General features: G+C 41.1%; 1 protein-coding gene across 2 annotated transcripts; it reads left to right on the forward strand.

The window, feature by feature from the left end:
* The first annotated feature begins 1,354 nt into the window (after positions 1-1,354).
* LOC121329923 (phospholipase DDHD1-like) lies at positions 1,355-21,121 on the forward strand. Of its 2 annotated transcripts, XM_041275970.1 has the most exons (14): positions 1,355-2,496; positions 5,203-5,379; positions 9,088-9,189; positions 11,109-11,237; positions 11,830-11,977; positions 14,066-14,175; positions 14,581-14,687; positions 15,148-15,407; positions 16,025-16,100; positions 16,939-17,088; positions 17,193-17,257; positions 17,766-17,944; positions 19,788-19,976; positions 20,346-21,121. In XM_041275970.1, the coding sequence occupies exons 1-14, from the start codon at positions 1,686-1,688 to the stop codon at positions 20,525-20,527; spliced, it is 2,685 nt and encodes an 894-aa protein (XP_041131904.1). In that variant the 5' UTR covers positions 1,355-1,685; the 3' UTR covers positions 20,528-21,121. The 2 variants fall into 2 exon arrangements, with proteins under 2 accessions (XP_041131904.1, XP_041131905.1); XM_041275971.1 differs by lacking the exon at positions 9,088-9,189.
* Positions 21,122-21,378: the final 257 nt, after the last annotated feature.

The raw sequence follows: 21,378 nt of genomic DNA on the forward strand, positions 1-21,378 counted from the left end.
GTTTGGTCCTACCTTTTTTTTTCTTCTTCTTCTTCTTCTTGGTTTTCACAAATCATGTGATTCATTAACAAAACAAACTTTTGATAATGCCATATCGTGATATCAATATCTGTGTCAAATAACAATGCTTGTTTTATTTAAAGGGGCCATGCAATGGCCCAACTAACCGGGTTTATAGACAATAATGAGATATTATTATTATTTATTATTATTATTATTATTATTATTATTTATTATTATTATTATTATTATTATTATTATTATTATTATTATTATTATTATTATATCTGTAGTGTATATTTAAGTGTAAAAGCTAAAATGCATTTTCTGCAATTTATCACATTTTCACAGGTGGTAGAATATACAGACAGAGCAATAGCTGGTGAGCACGTTGGGATACAATCAAAAAACTGAGACTTATTCACAAAACATTTACCATTATTTGCACCATTTATTTGTAAAGCATAAAATAAAACATTGACTGTAACAGAAGTATCTGGAAACAACTAAGGTGGAAGTACAAGCTCTTACATTAACCTCCTGGATTATTTATTTGAAACTTTTTAACATTAGAAAAAAAAAAAGAAGGCGCTAACTTAGTACCATGGTAATACTTTATGAATATCGCTCTAACTTCCTCGAGAACTCGAGCTAAATCATTCTTATGCAACCAAGGTAATGCAGAGATTGTTCTTTCTAATAGTTACCGCCAGAGGGCGACTGCTAGCTGCACAGCTGCCCCGCTGTTTTGCTTTTGTACTACAGAAGTATTACAGTAATGATTGCAGTAATTACAAATTAAAACTACTTTATGAGAGAATGATTCCCTCAGATTATACAAAGGCGTGTGATTTATGCCAACGGGTGTTTTTTTTTTTTTTTTTAATGCAATTTTATATTGTTACGTTATTAAACAGAGATGGCGTTTTGCCGTTGATAATTGCTGTTGTGGTTTTGTTTTCCTTTGAATACTGTGTGCTACGATGCACGTAACATAGATTTGTTTTCTTGTTTTGTTTGTTACCAGTTGTCCATGGGGCATACTTAGTAGCGATTTGTTATAAAAACGTTTATCTTGGCGAGCCTGAAATCTTAAATAAATAAATAAGTGCGGTTCTTATGGTATGCTTTTACAATATATATATATCCAATGTGATATGTATTACCTCGTTTAAAGAATGCTCTCCTAGGTGAAATGACAGGGTTAAATTAAAAAATAAAACAATACACTTTTTTTCTTAATAAAGCCTGCCAATCATTTGGTGCAGTGTACGCCGCGTACGCTGCCGTTTAGTGAGTACGTGCGCGTACAGGACGGGCGGCGTGCGCTGTCACTGGAAGGCAGTACCGGCCAGGCGCGTGCACGTGTTGCCGGCGAGGCGCTTTGAAAGAGGAGCCGAGCTCAACGGGCACGGATCGTAGAGGACGGGTTCGGGACCGGAGGAGGATTTCAAAACGGGACAGCCGGGCCCAGGGGGTTCTATGTCTGGCTTAAGCAAGAAAGCCGTTCCGAGTCGGCACCGCTGCTGCAGGTGGTCGTCGTGGGAGGGAGAGGGGCTAGCAGGGACCTGTTCATTCCCAACGACTTCATCGTTATCCAAATAATAACAACACGCAGATTTCCATATAGATTAGAAAGGGACCTATACATGAATTACATTTAATTTATTTTAATAGTAACAATTATGAGCAATTATCCGGACAGGGCGTCTTTGATAAACGCGGAGAGCCCAGATAAAAGCAGTCCCTCAGCCGGCGGCAGCGATTGGGACCTGGGCAACGATGTGTTCGTCTGCTGCTACGAGGAGCCGGTGGATGGAGAGCGGATTCACGGCGGGATGCACTCTGTTCAGTCGGGTTTGGACCACCACCTGCTTTCCCTCCGCACCCGGCATCGCTCTGCCGAGGATGGCTTGGTGTTGGGCCTAGTGGAGGAGACTTACTCCAGCTTCCATCATAGCGATTCTGACACCGGCCTCGATTACCTGCACACGGGGGAGCACGATTACAGGGAGAGCGACGCCGGTTTATCCCCTCCCTTCGATACCAGGAAACGGACCCGCTCCAGCAGCTCTCGGCACCGCTACGAGGTTGTCACAGAACTGGGACCCGAGGAGGTGCGCTGGTTCTACAAAGAGGACAAAAAGACATGGAAGCCCTTCGTAGGATACGATTCCTTGAACATCGAGGTCATGTACCGCAAGTTCTGCGAACTCAACCCAGACCAGGCTCGGCGCCCGGGGACAAGTGACACAGAGGAGGGGAGTGGGGTGGCGAAGGAGGTGGGCGCAGAGGAGGGAGCGAATGTCGGGGGATCAAGGCAAGGGTCTCTTGAGAAAAGAAACAGCGAAGATGCAGGAAGAGGGACCGAGTTAAAAGCAGAGGCTGTGAGGGACCCAGATCTGATCAGCATCAATTTTGAGCCCGTGTGTGTCAGAGGAGGGCTGTATGAGGTCGACGTGAAAGAAAAGGACTGCTACCCTGTGTACTGGAACCGTAAGTTCATTTCAAAACCGTTTCATTATCCAAATTCCCTATATTCAATTAATTCTTTATAACTTATTCACATACATTTGACTGCAGACTTTCAGGTGCATGTGTCATTTTATTATTATTATTATTATTATTATTATTATTATTATTATTATTTACATCAATATTTTTTTTAATTAAATTAGTTCAGATCATAATCGGAATAACATAAAATCCATTTCCTGAACCTACCTAGATATTTTAAAGGCCAACCTGCCCCTTGCCTGCACATTTGACCATGCGTAACATTTATTCATTTGGTAAGGTCTGCCTTGCAGCTGTCGACTTTGCCTATTGACAAAATCTCATTCATCTTCCACTGTATTAATACAATCGTGTTGGCTTGGCCTGCCAGCTATAGCTATCATTTCATATTTTTGTCACGTCTCAAGTAACAAAAGGCTGAGGTGAATTATACACTATACAAATTTGTAGTACAATATTTTTAAATCTTAGTTCTACAGAAAATGAGAGTGGTATTGATCAGTAGACTGGATACAGTATACCTTATTTCAAGGGGTTGATTTTGTGGGGTCCCAGGATTTAATCAAGCATCTATTCTTGGGGAGATCCAGGAATATGTACTGATAGTGGTTGATGCAAACTAGGCCGATTTCCCCAAGTGCTGTGAAATTCTATAATAAAATCTGCTCCCTTTAATGAATATTCATATTAGTTTAGTAGATACTGGTCATGAAGTTTTGAGTAAGGTTATTTTTCCATCACTATTAGGATGGTCTTCAGTTTTCTGGACCTAGTGTATACGTGGCTGCAGTGTTCAAAAATATAAAAACCTGACATGTTGACAGTATTAGTTCTTAACTAGCCAGTCCTAATCAGATGCTTTTTAAAGAGTGATATTACAGTATCTTGAATTTGACTTCTGTCAATGCATCCGAAAGAATGGACTGATATCATATTGAGTTGATTAACCAAAATGTTCATAAAATTTGCCTGGTAGAACTTTGCTACCTAATGCATTTGCCTGCTGCAGTCAGTCACTGACCCTGGCTTTGGAAGTCGCTTTTTGGTTGCTTCTCTGCATGATTTATTGCACACTAAATGTAGGAGTCTCATTAAGGTTTCTGGTAAAGTCCTTCTCCCTTGGTTCTAATGGGGGGGGGGGGGGGGGGGGGGGGGGGGGGGTCTATATGGTGCTCAGCGTCCTATTCTATGCATCCTGGTTTTAATAATTTATCAGTCTTGTGTAAACCGTGTGGATTAGTTTTTTTCACCCAAAGAAAATTCTGGTTCTCCTAGTCCGTTAAACAGGAAAGAGCTGGCTTTAGCTGAAGGATTGGGCAGTTTTTCTCTGTCGCACTACTGGACACCTGCTCCCCAAGCTACTCCTTCCTTGACACAGCTGTTAATGTAGAAGTGTGAAACAAAGTACTGTTTATTTATATAGGTTTTTCAGACCGTCTTACTGTGCAGGTCAAATGCTTGTAGCATACTAACTGTGCTGCTACTGAAATGTATTAAATGGCTGCCCACTCAACTCGACACTCGCCTCTCTGAACAGAACAGCAATTCCACAGGATGTAAATAAAACCACTTGCAGCGCTGGTACATTCTCACAGTTACTGCGCTGCACTCCTGAACAAGTTTTAAAATTGCTAGCTTTGTCCAGAACAGGAGCTGCCTGCTGTCCACTGAAAGACACTGCATTTGTTCTGAGAATTTGTGAGGCGATATCGTACCACAGGGTGTTACACTAAACTTTGCATCGTAATTCAGAATCCTCTCATTTCAATTTGGTCTGTCTTCAGAAGAAAAACAAACATTAGAAGCATGTTCCTAAAGGATTGTCATCTTCAAGCTCATTCGTTCCTGGACAGTTCTGGTCTCGTTTGAGATTTTATGTCATGCAAACAGGAGACGTTCACATTGGTGTGGGAATGAGGCTGTACTGGAAACCAGCATGTAGTAACTGTAGAGTATGAATTCAACTTCACTGTAGCATGGGGTGTGACTAGCTTGAAAAACATCAAGCATTCACAACATGTTTAAAAGGATTTGATATTGTTATGTACATAGACCTATATTCCACCTCTTTGGAAATCAACATGCAAACTGTAAACCTGGTCTTCCTCACTGTGGCTTGGTAATGGATTGTTACCTGGTGATATTGTTGGTTGTTCAGTGCAATCAGAGTGGGTCTTAATTATTCAACCTGGGAGTCTGCTTCTGAAGCCTGGCGGGTTTAGTAATGGCAACCAGGGGTGTGCAACTGTAATTCCAACCTCCTCTACAACCGTGGCAGTTGCTTATAAATAGAAAATATGGTGCAAGCTGCCTTCTATGCTGAAAGGACTCTGCGGTTGATCAGTAGTAAAGAAGGAAGTTAAACATATCTGCCTGGTGGCTTATTACGTGCAGCGAAGGAAAGAACCCTTTAGAACTTGTGTTATCCATTCACTCACAGGCTCCTGCCCTTCATCGCAACGGCCAGCTGTGGTACAGGGATTGTTTCTTTGTGTGTATTGCACTGCCAAAGATAAGGTAGGAATCTGTATTAATAAAACTCAAGCAAGTACAAACATTTCCATGCGTTACTCAGGCAGCATTCGAAGGACCCAAACCATTTAAAAGACTGGTTCAGAAATAAAACATTGATTAGCATCTACCTGTAATGTTGTGGCCTGCTATGTGTGTGGTTTTGTGTTTCAGAGCAGGACCGGATCCCGGTGATGAGAGGCCAGTGGTTCATCGACGGCACATGGCTCCCCTTGGAAGAGGACGAGAGTGACCTCATTGAGGAGGAGCATCTGAACTGCTTCCGCGGACAGCAGGTGCAGGACAACTTCGACACAGACGTGGTGGCCAAGACTATAGACAGCAGTGATGGTGAGCAGAGATGGCAACGGGAGGGGCAGGGGGGTAGGGGCTCAAAACTCCAAAGTGAGCTGGAGAGGATCCAGGTAGGGAGTGTGCAACAACAGAAATGTCCATGTTTGTGTGTCTGTGTTTGGTTAAAGCAAAAACTTATATTGTTGGTTGCCCCATTGAGCTGAAACGCTGTCCTAATTTTTTTTTTAATATTGGGCCCTATTCATAAAACTTGAATGTTTTTTCAAAGACTTTTTATAAATGTCCTCACAGATTAAACAGTGAATTTCAGCTGGGGAAATGGTTTTATGAACTGCATATTTCAGGTGTTTTAATGAATTTAAATAATTAAGCAGGCCTGAACAAAACATTCCTTAAACAGTTCTTTATAATTAGATGTGTTGGGCTCATTAATTTAAATGTCAGTAAACCGCAATCTGGCTACTTCCCTGTTTTTCTAAAACAAGAGTAATTTCTTACTTTGGAAGATTCTGTGTCAATAGAGGGAGGAAGCTGTTTATCAGGTTTAAGTCAAAAATGGGGAAAACCCCACCTTGGTCAGCAAAATTGAGACCAACTCAGGAATTATATTAGCAGTTCTGTGAAAACTGGCTGACAACAGTTCCTTAACAACTGATTTTTGTAGATTGTAGTTCTGTCTCAAAACCTCCTCTCATCACAGAAGAAAAAGGCTAATGTGTAAGCATATGGAGGTTTAACTGTGTGATTATGTGAGTGTGTTGAGAAGCTCTGTGTCCTTACCCCCAGAGCTCCACTGCTCTGTGTGCAATCCAGGACTGTCCCTAGCACCTGGCGGGCTATAACAGGAAAAATATGTTGGTTGTCTACCAGTCTAGTGGTTGACAGAGCAAAGGAAAAATGCAAGTCATTCTGAGTTTGAACCCCAGCTACGGACTCACTGCATGAGTTTATAAAATAGATAGAAACAGGAAGCCACTGGAAGTTCCATGCCCTTGAATTTCTGCATACAATTATATAGCACTTTTAGAGGTTATATACATCCTTGTAATCACTGAAGATATTTTAAAGAGTAACAGCTGTGCAAGTGCAGTGACTAGCGGTTTAGCTGTGAATTGGTGTCAATGAACGTGTAGTGGCCATGTATCTCAGAATGCCAGTAACACCTTTGAAACATACACGTGTTGGAGAGGTTTAATAAATAATAAGGTCACCTTCCATGTTTCAAGAGAGATTAGTAAACCTGCTCTTGCTATTCTGAAGAGAAGTAAACACTGTATCTCAGCTCTTGTCTATTGGACATACTAAAAATATAAGTTTTTACAAAGTATTTGCTTTATAAAAAAATTTGCTTGATTTTGGTTATGCAAAAACATCACAAAGCAAATATTACTCCTTCATGTAAGGATTTGGTTACTAATCAACTGAAGTCGATTGAATAACACAGAAAACATTTAAAAAATGGAAATGTATGTAATTAAGAGAGGATCCAAAAGCTTTTTACTTACTTATGAATGCTAGAGTTGAAATCCAGTTGCAGGAATGAGTTCAGTGGTCTCAGCTTGGCTCTCAAGTTTTTAAGTGACCCTTGTTTTTATAGTTACAGTTTTTGCAGAAAACCAGACACAAGATTCCCAACGCTACCAACCCACTCCTAGCTAGAAGGTCAAAGTGTATGGGCTGTTTCATGTGTGCAAACAAACTGAGTTTGCCTGTAGTTCACATTGAAGTTTACCAAGCGAACCAAACCCATTTAATTTGCCAAACAAACTGAGACCACCTCTTCAGATGGACTCGGTCTGTCTTTATTGTTCACACTACTCGACAAACAAAAACGCCTTGAGTGCAGAACCAGCCGCCCTAACTAACTGATAATGAAACTGATCATTCTGGACAGATGAATACATTTATAAAGAAATATATAGCAGCAAACCCAGCGAATATCCACACAGCTTTGTCCAATATGTTATTACACACACAACAGCCTGGAGCTTTTCATGGTGTTGTTTTACTTCAATACATGTACTGAAAAGTGTGTTTTATTCATGTAAATTAAGTAAATCCTGTCTTTTAGTATACTTTGTTATCCTGGTACCAGGGTTTAGACACTGCACTTGCAGTAATGAGTTGCTTGTTTTAAATGCCTTGGTGAATAGAGAACATTCATTTCTGGACAGGAGAGGCTTGATCTTGATTGGTCTCAAGCGCATTAATCTGGGAACCCAGGTTTAAATGCATTGTTGGGTCAGCCTACATCTGAGGTATATCTATATGTACAGGGTGATCAGAAAGTAAGTTTACCACCCCAATGCACCTGATCCATTGATATATTGATAGATAGAGATCTATCTCTATCGTGTGTGTGTGTGTGTGTGTGTGTGTGTGTGTGTGTGTGTGTGTGTGTGTGTGTGTGTATATATATATATATATATATATATATATATATATATATATATATATATATATATATATATATATATATAGCTTGAAACAAGTTTAGTGGTCTTTGGCTCTATTACAGTCTTTGGTCTTTGGCTCTATTCATTTTTTTTTTTTTTTTAAAGGGCTGGTTTTGGAAGTGTTTAAACAGATTCACTTTTAGTAGGTTAAACAGTTCTTTTGAAAACTGAGAATAAATTACTAACCTAATTTTAAAAAAAGTTTTCATGCACTGCACATTTGATTTAATGAGTCAAAAGGGACTTTAAAAAGCCAGTGTCCTTAGTGAAACCTTTCTTTATCCATCCTTAGTTGTGTGAATAAGAGGCTTGTTGCTTAACTGGTGATGATGCATGCAGAGATTTAATGATATGAGGTGTTTTTTTTTTGTTTAAGTTGTTTACCTCGCCCCATTCAAATCAGTTAGGCAAATGCAACCAAGCTGTGTGACTCAAATCTGTGGAGCTCATATGTAAATTAGGACAGTCCTAGCTTCAGTTTTGTATATATAATGGACGCTCAATTATTTTTAGGGAAGAACTTTGAAGTTAGTTGAATGATGCTTTCTATATCAACCACCCAATGTAATTTTAATGGCCAGCAGGAGTCTTCGCATAACAAAACAAGCCATTTTCCTCTGTTTATCATCGCTAATCTGTTTTACAACACAGAAAACTCAGCTTGTTTTAATAATTCACTTGTTACTTATTTTCATGTGTGGTCTGGTTATCATGACATACATTAAAAATAATATTTATCTGTTGAGGATCTGTAGCAAAACTAAGAAAACTTAATGTCAAGTGGATGGTTTACAAAATAAAAACATTCTGCACAAGGGAGTAATTCATGGATTTAAACTGAAACATACTGCATGGCTTACAGTAAATACTGCAGGTATATAAATGATCTACAATATTATAGCTAAGTGCAAGCTACATTTTTTAAAACATTTTACCTGAGCTGAAAGACACTGTTATTAAACTACTGCTGCTGCTGGGGGGAGAGTGTTGGTTTCAGCTTGTGTGTGTTGTAGTAGAGATTCCTCCTGTCCCTGTACACTGTGGTATGGCCATCCTATACATGCATGCAGCCACCACACCTCCATAGACATGCCTCATGGCACATATAAAAATCCACAAAGTCTACAGCTGCAAGTGTGCTTCTATGTAAATATAAAATAGATGTTAAGGACTTGCAATAAAAACCCTGGTAGTTTGTGACTCCTGAGGACTGGAGTTTAGAGCTCTGTGTTAGCTAACTAGCCTCGAACACCACTGCCATGTCGCTCACTTTTTCTTAATTTGTTAGTTTTCTCCCACCTCCCCCCTTTCTACCTCCCGTTTCTGTTCAAATGGAGAGGATATCAGCCGAGCGCTGACACTGCATGTCACAAGCGAAAGCGTTTCGAAGGTACAGTAACCAAGCCTTTTATTTGAATCCTTTAGATGTAATATTGATTTTACCTTTTCAATCATGTTCTTCTTATGACTGCTGTCCTAGATTGAGCTTGGTTAGATTGCACGCCCCTTCCATTCTACCTTCTCACTGCTGCTAGTCTTCCCTTTTTGTCTTATTCTAAATTCTCAGTGGTGCTAATGGGGTCGCATACAGGACAACCTGGATTCTTATTTTAATATGAATAATTTATGTATTTATCCTTACAGCTAGAATACAGTTACTAATAAAGTTAACACCTAAACACATGCCATTATATCGCACCTCATTGCATGTTCAGTAATAAGTTAGCATTGGGAGAAGCATTATACTTCCCTGAAAACAAGGTAATCTTTCTCCAGATAGCAACCATTGTTAGTCCTGTCCTATCCCCCTGTCCCCTGATTGTGTTTAGCCATGCAGATGGTAAATCCAGTGGTGCTCTTTATAATCTCTGCTCTGCTCTGAAATGCATTCTCCCTGGTAGCACCAGCTTTCTGACTCTACACTTTCCACCTTGACTAGGCAGTCCTTTCTCGAAAGTTACATGCTGTTGGTAGGTTTGCTTCCAGTAGATACTGTAGTGATCTTTTACAGAAAGACAGGCATGGTCTTGAGGGAAACGGAATGATTTATGTTTTGGTGATTTGAACTTAATGACTTTACTATGGAAGGAAGCATATTATTCTCTGCAGCCAGAATTGTATATATTGCAAAAAGCGGGGGTGTGTGATTGTAAGTTACTGCAGAAAAGTGGATTCTTTAAGCTTGTAAACAAAAAAAAATTCTGATGCTGCTTGGAAAATGGTTGTTGGGACTAATGATGCTTTTTTCTTGCTCCTAAAATCGTTGGATAGGGCTTCTTGGTTTCATCCTAAATAATTTCCCAGTTTTGTACTGCTTCTGCAAGGATTGGATTATTTTCACATTAGCGGTGAACTCCTGCGGGGAAACAGAAGCCCAAGATTAACAAATAAAATACTGCTGATTATTCGTTGAAGAAAGTCTGTGGATTAGGACAGTGCTGCACAGCAGTTGCCGCGGGTGATTTCATCTCTCAGTTGAAAGAGAGGAAAGAGAGGAAATGCAAACATCAACGGCCCCCTCCTACACACACACATTCCCCATGAACTGATCAGATGTCCTGAATTGGTCTGTGAAAGTGCAGCAAAGGGGGAATAATTCCCTTGATAAGGAGACTAAAATGTTACATTGTTAGTGTCCCAAAAGACCAAATGTGCCTAATTACAGATGCAGAACAAAACTCTTGCATTGTTTTTTGTATTTGCTGTACTTGCTTGAAAACAAAGTAGTAACCACCCTTTGGTGAGGAAACAAACAGTTACAGAATCTCCTTCTTCCACACTCTGCAGGGATCAAATAGTATACTTGAACTGTCTTCATCGTTTTTTTGTTATATGCACATGTTTCCTGTTGTCACCTTGTGGATAAATATTGTAATTGCATCAAATAAAATCCTGAAGAAGACTGTCCTCCTACCTAAACTGAAGGGTCTTCTTAAACATTTACTAGAGAGAACACTTGGATTTTCAGTGTTTAAAGACACTCTAGTACTATGTTTGTTGCCGGTTATCCGAAGGCTTTCAAACTGCTCTGCTTTACTGTAATTTGTTTAAAGGACATTGAGTTTATTTGACCCTGTCTAAATTGCAGTACCAGTACTGGTCAAAGAATCTGGCCTGTTTTACATTTCCCATTTGCCAGTATTGAGTATTACAGTGATGTTTTGCATCTCAGTGGGTCCTATTCAGTATCTTCAGATTACTATTCTTTTAAAGGGACTACCCCTTCCAGTAGTCCTCATCGTATTGATTGCTGTGTGGTTCTGGGGTGTTGAGAAGCCCTCTTTGACTTGTGTGTCTTTGTCCCTGCAGCCATCCACAGCCTGAAGCTGAGCCGCAGCCATGTAGACTGGCACTCTGTGGATGAAGTGTACCTCTACAGTGATGCCACCACTTCCAAAATTGCCCGCACCGTCACGCAGAAGCTTGGCTTTTCCAAAGGTCAGTGCCTCCGTTAAAATATGTATTCTTTTTAGTAAACCCAAGACAAAAACGTTATGATTTATCAGTAGAACCTCAAGACTCCTGGCTACTGTAAAAGACGCAAGTTAAACACAGCTGCATGCTCCAGATAGATTGCGTAGCATAACAGCATTGGCAGGCAGGTGTATGAATTGGGTGATCTGACTTCAGAATTTAGGGAAATATTCATCCCTTATTTCAGTGTATTTGGAGCAAGATATAACTCTCTCTCTCATTATATAGATAGATAGATATCTGTACAGATTATTTGTCAGGTTAAAGGTGCAGACATTTTATAAATACAGTACACATAAATTATTGAAAATACTAGGTTTTGTTTGTAAATGCTGCATTGTAGTATTTGTTTCACTGTAACCCAAGTGTAGGCCTGCAGCATTGTCTTTGTGGAATTAGGGGCTTCATACTACCAAGTTAAAGTACACGAGCACTTTATTGCATTCTGTGTAATGATTGTGACTGGCAGTTGCGTGGTTTTGGTTGTGGTCTTCCTGGCTTTGCATCTGGAAAGGTATTTGGTCCTGTTTGTTGTAACTGTGTGGCTGGTCTTTAGCGTCGAGCAGTGGGACCCGTCTCCACCGAGGGTATGTAGAAGAGGCCTCTCTGGAAGACAAGGCCCCTCAGGCCACGCACATCGTCTTTGTTGTGCACGGCATCGGCCAGAAGATGGACCAGGGCCGAATCATCAAGAACACAGGCATGTGAGTACATGCGGTGAAACCGGATTGCAAAAACCCTTCATTTAGGGGCGTGAAAATCACATGGTGATGGTATTTTTTTTTCTTTTGCATGATTTGGGTGAACAAGTTACAGTGTAATAACCAATTGAATTGATAGCTACCATTTTTTTGTTGCTGTGTGGTCTGGTGGTTAAATTAAAGGGCTTGTAAGCAAGAGGTCTCTGGTTTAAATCCCGGCTTGCTCACTGTGTGACCCTGAACAAGTCACTTAACCTCCTTGTGCTCTGTCTTCTGGGTGAGATGTTGTAAGTGACTCTGCAGCTGATGCAGAGTTCACACTTTTCCTAGTCTCTGTAAGTCATCTTGGGTAGAGGCATCTGCTAAATAAACAAATAACAATAACCAACACAACATTTTTTGTGTAACAACTACAAATTCTTAATGTGTCTTTGCATCAAATGCAACATAGAAGCAACAAAGCCCACGTGGGCTTCTCAGTTTAGCTTGTGAAGCTGGTGTTGTGATTGAATTCTCGTTACTTTCAGCTGAGTGCATCTGGCATTGTCTCTGCTTGAACAAACAAAGCATGCATTGGTAACCATTGAGATGTCCATTGTTTGTTTCTGTGTTTTCTCTCTGTATGTGTGCCTCATGTACTATGTGTTTATATTAGTATTGTGGTTATATACAGGTAACTGAGATTTCCAGAGATGGTGTGGGGATGAGTGGTCTTTAGCAAGCCAAATATTTTGTGACCTGTGTCTAGAGTTTCCCCCGCGAGTGGCAGGTTTAATGCACCCCTACAAATGATAAATGCCTGGGTTCTAAAAACACTAATTTCCTTTGTCAGTTTTCTGAGGTCATGTCACCCATTTGCATGGGAATACATATTCCTTTTCATTTCTCTATGTGCTTAAAGGATTAAAGGCGTTTTCCCTAAGCTGAATCAACAGAAGAGCAGCTGATAACAGCTGCAGTATCTATTTTATAATTTATATCAAGCTTTTCATAACACAGAGTCCTCTTTACACATCCTTTTAAACTTGTAATAGTAGTTCATGTATTTTAACAAAACTTAACATTTGAGAGCCTTGAGAAAGTTTACTCTGCCTTTGGCAGACTTCAGTTCAGTTAAATTGCTTTGTGTATCACAGTGGCAATCAATGGAGTGAAGTAAACATCAAGCTTGTAATGGTGATGCAATTTCACTTCTGTCTGTATTAAATGTCACCCTGCACTATCTGCACCAGGATATAATGTGCCACACACGTACATGGTAGGAATTCATGCTTCAAGGCTTTAGTCTTTTGAACTCTGTTATATTACACAGATTCCTGACAGTTCTTTTAAGTATATTGCGGTAAAGCCCAGGTTCAACAGGTGTTTAAGTCTAAATGCTATCAAAGTCCACAGGATTGAAATTGCATTTGGTAGACCTTTGTTTCAATTGTACATGGAAATGTTAGACTAAATGCGGGAATTGGGTTTCGATTAATGATTCAATCCATCCGTGCACGAACATGTTTCAGGTTATCGGCTCTTATAAGTAAATGGTTTAAACGGTTGAGAGTTTTATGTGTCGAGCTGTCAGACCCCTCTGAGCAGTATTTATGGTACCTTTAGTAGTCGGAGCAAGAACACTTTTTACTAGCCTTTCTGTCACAATCAAAAGTGGGACTAAGGACTAAGCCCTAAAAATTCTGACCTCCTGCAGACTGACAGTAAACGTCACAGCAGATCCACTGTGCCGCAAGGAGCTTAACATGTTAATTAGATCAAGCAGCGTTAAGCTCTGTTTCTGAGTAAGATTTAGTTCAGATTAAGGACCTAGTGCTTCAGCTCCTCAAGAAAATTCTCTTGAACTTGATTTCTGAGGGCATAGACTACCCTGTTAATTTTAGCCATGGCTAAATATTGATTTCAGGCAACATGCTGTTTTGTTTATTTATATTTTATTTACCTTTTAATATGCACCACTAATTGGTTCCTGTCCCCTCTGATAAGGGGTAGCTGTGGAGGACTCATTCATTGAACAGACAGGATTCACCTAGTGGTTACAACGGAGCCATGGCTGCATAATTTATGACTGTTATGTTTATTTGTCTTTAGGATGAGAGATGCTGCAAGAAAAATGGAGGAAAAGCACTTTTCAGAATATGCCTCAGAGCACGTGGAGTTCCTGCCAGTGGAGTGGAGATCAAAACTCTCTCTTGATGGAGGTACTGCTTCACTCAGCTGAGCCTGTATGCCTGGGAGGTGGAGTGGCCCTTAGTTATAGCTGAGGGGTTGGGAGTTATTTTTGACTAGTGATTAGAGACGAGGGGTTACCAGGCAGTCGAGCCTTGTGTTTAGTGATGAGGAACTAGGAAACAGAATGGCCTAGCGGTTAGAGCTGAGGGACTGAAAAGCAGTGTGGTTTAACAGTTGGGACTGGGAGGCAGTGTGGCCTGCTGGTTAGAGCTTAAGGTGGTGTGAGTAGCCTTGCTGGTCTTCACCTCTGGTTCAGCTGTAAACCTGTTCTAAGCCTTGTTGGACTTAGATTTATTGGACACTGCCGCTTTACAAGATTGCTTTGATAATTCATTTTGGACATTGTAACTGAAGCTTGTTTGTTACCCTTGCAGACACAGTAGACTCCATCACTCCAGACAAAGTGCGTGGACTGAGGGACATGCTGAACAGCAGTGCAATGGACATCATGTACTACACCAGCCCACTGTACAGGGACGAGGTGGGTGTCCAGTCACCACAGACTAGACAGAAAACGCAGGGCAGGTGGACTCCTAGATCCTAATCCAGAGTTCACTTCACACCCATAAAATAGAAATCTTAACATGTACCGCTCAGTCGGGACCATAATAAGCACCAATTAACAGAGCAGAACGTTGCTAAATGTCAGAACTTGCTTATTGGCTGTGAGTGTGGGTGTGCACAGCATATGTTCCGTGTCTACCATGGCGGTGTGTGTATGATTAGACAAACTGGCTCTTTATCAAGAAAACTCCTCTGCCCCTGCCACATGTTTATAATTGAATGCTCTTTATAAGCAGCATTTGTGCTTTAATTCTTGTTTGCAAGGCTAAGCCCAGACTAGAGCAGTGGAGACCAAATAAATATACTGGCTCCATATAGAAATAACTAAGGAATAATTTGCCTGTTCCTTGTGTCTTTTGACTAATTGTCCCTGGTAGATTACGAAGGGTTTGACTCGGGAGCTGAACCGCCTGTACTCCCTGTTCTGCTCCCGCAACCCTGACTTTGAAGAGAAGGGGGGTAAGGTGTCGATTGTCTCTCACTCGCTGGGTTGTGTCATCACATTTGACATCATGACTGGCTGGGACCCGGTGCGAATGTACCAGCATGTAGAGTGTGACCTCAAGGAGACTGACATGAGGTGGCTGAGCTATGAAGAGCGTCACCTTCTGGAGGAACTACAGCTCACCAAGCAGCGGTAAATGAATGGCTTCATACCAGTTACAAATAGACAGCGATGCCCTTGATGTACCTGGCACTATGCACTCCAGGGAGCACAGGCTGGGGTAGCAGTGGTACAACAGTCATCTGACTACTGGAGCAGCAATCCTCGATTGGGTTACTTTATGGGCAAGGATTCTGTTTTCAGATGTTTGCTTCAGTGTTAATATGTCCAGATTCTGTTCTGGATTGCATATTGAATATTAATGTCTGTCCGTATTGATCTTGCAGATCTGTGCATCTAAAGCTGAGGGAGCATGTAGCTATTTTGTGGCTTGGAACTTGGCTTCAGGCCACAGTATGGCACACCAGAGGATTCTGGATTTGATACAGCAAAGTTGCCTCAAGCTAGGTCTTCGGTCTCCTAGAAACAAGGCTTCAAGCCACTGCTCCTGAAAAAGTGGCTTTGTGTTTTCTCCGCAGTTGGGATACTTGACTATTTAAGACCATAACGAATAAAATAATTGCATAATATAGGCGTTTGTAACACAACAACACACTAGATAGTCTGTATGAAAAATTGGAATCCCATTTTGCTCTGCTTTTATTGGACCCGAGGTTTAGCCATGCTGGCTGTCTGCTTTCCTCCCACAGGGTAAGAGAAATTGAAGAGCAGCTGTACAGGGTGGAGAACTCTGCTGCTACAGCCTCACCAGCCTTGAAATTCAAGGTAAGGAAATACTGTGCTAGTAGGTAAAACTTACAAGAACTTCTGGTAGCCTAGTATTTGGCTAATGCCTTCAGCAGTGTGAATGAAATGAGAAGCTGAAGCTGCTTGTTCTTCCTGGGAAGTGATGATAGCTGAGGAGTGACAAACTTATGGAATCAAAACCTTTGCTGTAGATTTTTTTTATACTGTTGGACTCCTTGGCATGTGCTAAACTGCTTAAGCAAGCCAAAGGGAGGGACCTGTTTATAGATGAATGGGTCTCATGACTGGACGAGTAAACACTGTATTTGTGTTTGATTTGTCTCCTTTTTTTTTTTCTTTTCCCCCAAAGAAATTGTTAATACCTTACCCCATCTCTGAAATTCTAGTACCGGACTATCCTCCTGAGTAAATGGATAGCTAATAGAGGCATTTGCACATAGAAATAGGAAGCTCAGTGGTCCAGTGGTTAAAGAAAGGGGCTTGTTACCAGGAGGTTCCTGGTTCAATCCTGGCTCAGCCATTGACTCGCTCTGTGTGACCCTGAGCAAGTCGCTTAACCTCCTTGTTCGCCGTGCTTTAGATGAGACGTAAAGCCAAGGTCCTATTGTAAGTGACTCTGCAGCAGCAGTTCACCCCCTAGTCTCCTAAGTCACTTTGGATAAAAGTGCCTCCTAAATGACTCATTAATAATAGAAATTAGTTGATTCATTGTTCAATTACCTGCACTGGCTGTCTATAAAATGAAGCTCCTGCCTTAGAGAGAAAACACCTGGAGTTCAGTAGGCTATACTTGATTTTGGCACCTGTTTTCGGACTCTCTTAAACGAATGATCGATTTGAACTGATTGCATTTCAGGTTGAGAATTTCTTCTGCATGGGGTCTCCACTCGCGGTGTTCCTGGCTCTGAGGGGGATCCGTCCTGGGAACAACGGCAGCCAGGACCACTTCCTGCCCAAGTCCATCTGCCGTCGGCTCCTGAACATCTTCCACCCCACCGACCCCGTGGTGAGGGCGTGCCGCTGCTCCCAGCGGGGGACGATACGTTTAGAATAATTGCTCATGGCATGCCAGTCACGGGAAGTTTAAAATTATGTCTCTCTTTTTTGCAGGCTTACAGACTGGAGCCCCTCATTCTAAAGCACTACAGCAACATCTCCCCTGTCCAAATACACTGGTAAGCATTCTTACAAGTGTGTGTTCATGATGAGTATACGATACAGTGATATGAAGCCTTCCTCTTACCTGTAGATTTTTTATTTGAATCTGACACAACTGGGTAATGTATGAAAGACTAATGTAGCTGCTGGATATTTTGCGATGTGGCGAGCTGACTCAGGAGTTTGCACAATGCCCTGTTAAACTTGTTTTTCCTCCATTTATAGCTGTATGAACAAATGCTAGTAGTAAACACCTATGCAAATGAGGTTTTTATGCTGTGATTGTTCAAGTTCCTGTCAGCTGCTTCCATAATGTAACAAAACAAGGGAAGTTCTGACACCCAGGGCTGGGTGCAGGTCCAGTTTTTTACCCAGCTAAAGACAGTCCCTACATGTCCAATGGAATTATAGCTGCTAAGACCATCTGTAAGGTTGATAAGAATTCTGATTAGTGCTTTTCCTTATTCTAGTGGACAGCTAGTCTGTGAACAGCATACCCCAAATTACTTCTCCATTGCATTGCAGGTTTAACACTACCAACCCCGATAGCTACGAGCAGGTCAGACCGACACTCCTCAATCCCGTTAAAGAGACTACCTCTGCCTCTGACACTGAGAGCATCCCCAGCCCTAGCACCTCCCCGGTGCTGGCACGCCGCCACTACGGAGAATCCATCACCAGTCTCGGCAAAGCCAGCATACTGGGTGAGCACAAACAAAATCCCTACTGTAACTCCGTTAGACGTCATCCCTTGAAGACAGAAGAAAAGCAAAACATGTGCGTTCCAGATCTTTATTGACTTAAACCACCCTGATCATCAGTAATGCACATAATCATGAACGGGTATATTGGCCCTAGATTACTGACATGAGTATTAGTGCTGTAAGCATCCCCTGTCCATCTCCTGAGTGCATTCAGAGGGTCTACTTGAAAAAGTTGACTCTCTTGTGAGGGGAATGATGATCTCCGCTTCAGAAAAAGTAGATATGTTTTAAAGCTGGACAATGCGCTTCCAATGTATATCATGTACTAACTGTGAAGCTGTCATGGGTTATGTACATTACTTGCATTCGCTTCACTCGGGTATGATGGCCTATTAAGTTGTTAGCAAGTATCCACAGGGTGGGGCAAAACCACAGATATTCATACCAAATTACTATAATGTTGCTTAGAAACACAAGATTCTTCTGAAGAAAACCAAGTATAATTATATAAAAATAACAAAACATTCAGATCTGTTCATAGATAATTAAGAAACTTGTGTACCCAGATTCTCAGCATGAGATTCCCCACAATCTTTTATTTAGATGGCACTCGATTTCTGAATATTGTGGAGTATTTCAACAAGTTCTTTTTTTCTTTTTCTTTAACTGCATTTTAACTAAAGTGTAAAACAAATAAAATTGGCCTCATTATCACAGGCCTGTGAACAAGGAAATATGTGTAATAAGGGTAGAGTTGAGCATCTTAATATTCAAGTTTAATTGAGAGGTTTATAATTTAGCCTGGAATGGATAGTCGCTTTGTTTCACAAGAGAGCCTTATCAGAAAGCTTTGGAAAATGCTGCGTGTCTATGGATTCTTTGTGTGACAAATGCCAAGAACTGAGTTTAAACTATGGATTCATTGTACTACGAGATTCCAAAAAAAATACTACAATCAGTAGTCTGTCGTTTTTGTGCACTTTATTTTCTCTTCACAGTGGTTTGCAAAAGAAAACAAAATACTTCTGAACAAAACAAAGTCTGCTAGCATACTGTAGGCTTTGCAAACGCAACAATCTCAGGAATGCCTGTGTTTGCATTTCAAGGTTAGGTTTCCAGCACTGGCTAAACTATCCACTTTTCCCTGAAGAATATAATTCTAGCAAAAATGAAATGAGTTGATTTTGTTACACACATGTATGCTGTTTATACTGGATTGTGGCTTCCCTGGCCATAGTCTCCTCCTAATAGTGCAGGGTCCATTCACTCTGTTATACCCCCCACAACAATGCCTCTCTGATCACAGAACTTGAAAGATGGCATAAGTTACAGGGAATAGAGCCGTGCTTATATGTGTTTAAATTGTGGTCCGTTTCACGCAACAGGATGGGCAGTGATTCTGTGGTTTTAATCCTGAGTTTAACACCACTGAGCTGCACGATCCCGCTGATCAGCTGACAAAGTAATCTACTAGTTGTCGCAGCCCACCTAGATGTATGTTTGTGTCATTGTGTTAGAACAGACTGACTGAAATAGGGAAATTTATTTTATAGATGAGAACTAGCAATGTAAATGAAATGTATTTCACTCTCATACCCAAGAGACTATATTGTATAAAAATTACAAACTGTGCTGTGTTTTAAAAATAGTTAACAGCTGTGTAAGATTTGCACAAATGATGAAGGTGGAGTGCCTACACAAGTTTATGTGTTTTAATGTGTGTACAAGTGTTTTGTGCATTTTTGTCTGACTGTGTTTTCTGTATGTTTTTTTTTGTTCGTGTCGTTATATGTACTGTGCTGATTTTTCTTGGAAGTGAACATTAACTTGCTGGTTTGAACAGGAGCGGCGAGCATTGGGAAGGGCATCGGAGGAATCTTCTTTTCACGATTCGGACGTTCTAGTGCGAGCATCGCAGCAGACGGCAGCGGAACAGAGCTGGAGGACAAGCGACCCCTGGAGAGCCAGACGAGCTGCACCCTGTCAAGCACATCCCAGTCTCAGACCAACCCCGGCGTCATCGACAACACACGTCAGTACAGGATAGTGGTGGGAGTGCCAGGGAAAGGAGCCTGTGGCTCCTGATGATTGGAACAGTCTAGCAGATAATATCATTGAGGCTTATCCCACTCAAACTTTATCAACAATCTGGCCACCCTCCTGTGACCCATTGAGGAAGGACATGCATCTCTTGATTGAGACCTTAATTATGAAAATATATATCTTGGACCTTTTTTTGTATAGTTTAAAAATCAGAAAGATAAAAACAATCTGTTTAGTATTTACTAAAGTTCAAATGGGACCTTTGTAACATAAGAGAGCATAGTAAATGTATCCATAAACATAACTGTCCTTATAACAGACTTGCCTTTTTTTTTTTTCTTCTCTATATATGTTTCAGTGGAACTGGAGAGCCGCATCGACTTTGAGCTGCGTGAGGGCATGGTGGAGAGTAGGTACTGGTCTGCTGTGACTTCGCACACGTCTTACTGGTCCTCGCTGGACGTGGCACTGTTCCTGCTCACTTTCATGTACACAAAGGAGCAGCCTGATCACAGCGAGGATGGTCCAGACTCAGTGTAGCACATCTGAACACTTGTACCTCGCTCCCTGACACTGGAGGACAGTCTGGATCCCGTAGAACCCTCAACACTTGAGTCTCGTTCTCTCACTTACTCAGTCACACAAGAGAACCATTGGTCCAGACCTGTAAATGCTTGGAGTCTCGCCTGTGAACCCAGACCACAGAGCTTACCCCTGATCTGCACATGTCCATACTACTGGAGCGTCATTCACTTCCGAGACCTAGAGTCTCCCACACAGGAATAATCTGGAGCCGTTACAAAACTGGATAGTCGCCCTTACCGAGTCTGCTGTCTGCATGATACTTAACACAGGGCAACACCCTCCTGCTCATAATGATCCAGGCCTTTGTTCCTCATCTGATCACTGTGCAAACCCCATTCACTGGCTCTCCACAGTGATCTGGACTTGTCAACTGTCACGCTTAAGTCAGGAGCCTGCAAACCAAACTCATTCACTCACAACTATTCCTGTCCATTCTTGTGCACCCATCTGAATACCGGAGATGGCCTGCCTCTCTCCTTCACAGGAGTACAGGAACCCCAGTCTGTATTATACATTTTTTTTTTTTTTTTTAAGTTTTGTCGTTTTATGTGTTACACGTTTTATGTGTAACTCAAAAAAAAACAAACAAAATAAGGAATTCCTTTTTTTAATAATATATATATATATATATATATATAGATATATATATATTATGTAAAAAGAAAATCATAAATGGTCTGACCGTTTTTAGAAAAAAGGAAAAGAAAATCCTTGATGTTAAATTGAATGTATTTCCTTTTAACTTCACCTACCTCCCCTTTTTATTTTGTGTTTTTGAACAGATTCACCTTTTTAAACACCAATTG

The sequence above is a fragment of the Polyodon spathula genome, chromosome 17 (genome assembly GCF_017654505.1).
Source record: "Polyodon spathula isolate WHYD16114869_AA chromosome 17, ASM1765450v1, whole genome shotgun sequence".
Taxonomy (NCBI): domain Eukaryota; kingdom Metazoa; phylum Chordata; class Actinopteri; order Acipenseriformes; family Polyodontidae; genus Polyodon; species Polyodon spathula.

Excerpts from the sequence above, each read along its gene's own strand:
- LOC121329923 (XM_041275970.1), top strand. The coding sequence starts at position 1,686 with ATGAGCAATTATCCGGACAGGGCGTCTTTGATAAACGCGGAGAGCCCA. Across the intron at positions 5,380-9,087 it reads GACTATAGACAGCAGTGATG|TTTTCTCCCACCTCCCCCCT; the intron begins GTGAGCAGAGAT and ends TTAATTTGTTAG. Across the intron at positions 16,101-16,938 it reads CACCAGCCTTGAAATTCAAG|GTTGAGAATTTCTTCTGCAT; the intron begins GTAAGGAAATAC and ends ATTGCATTTCAG.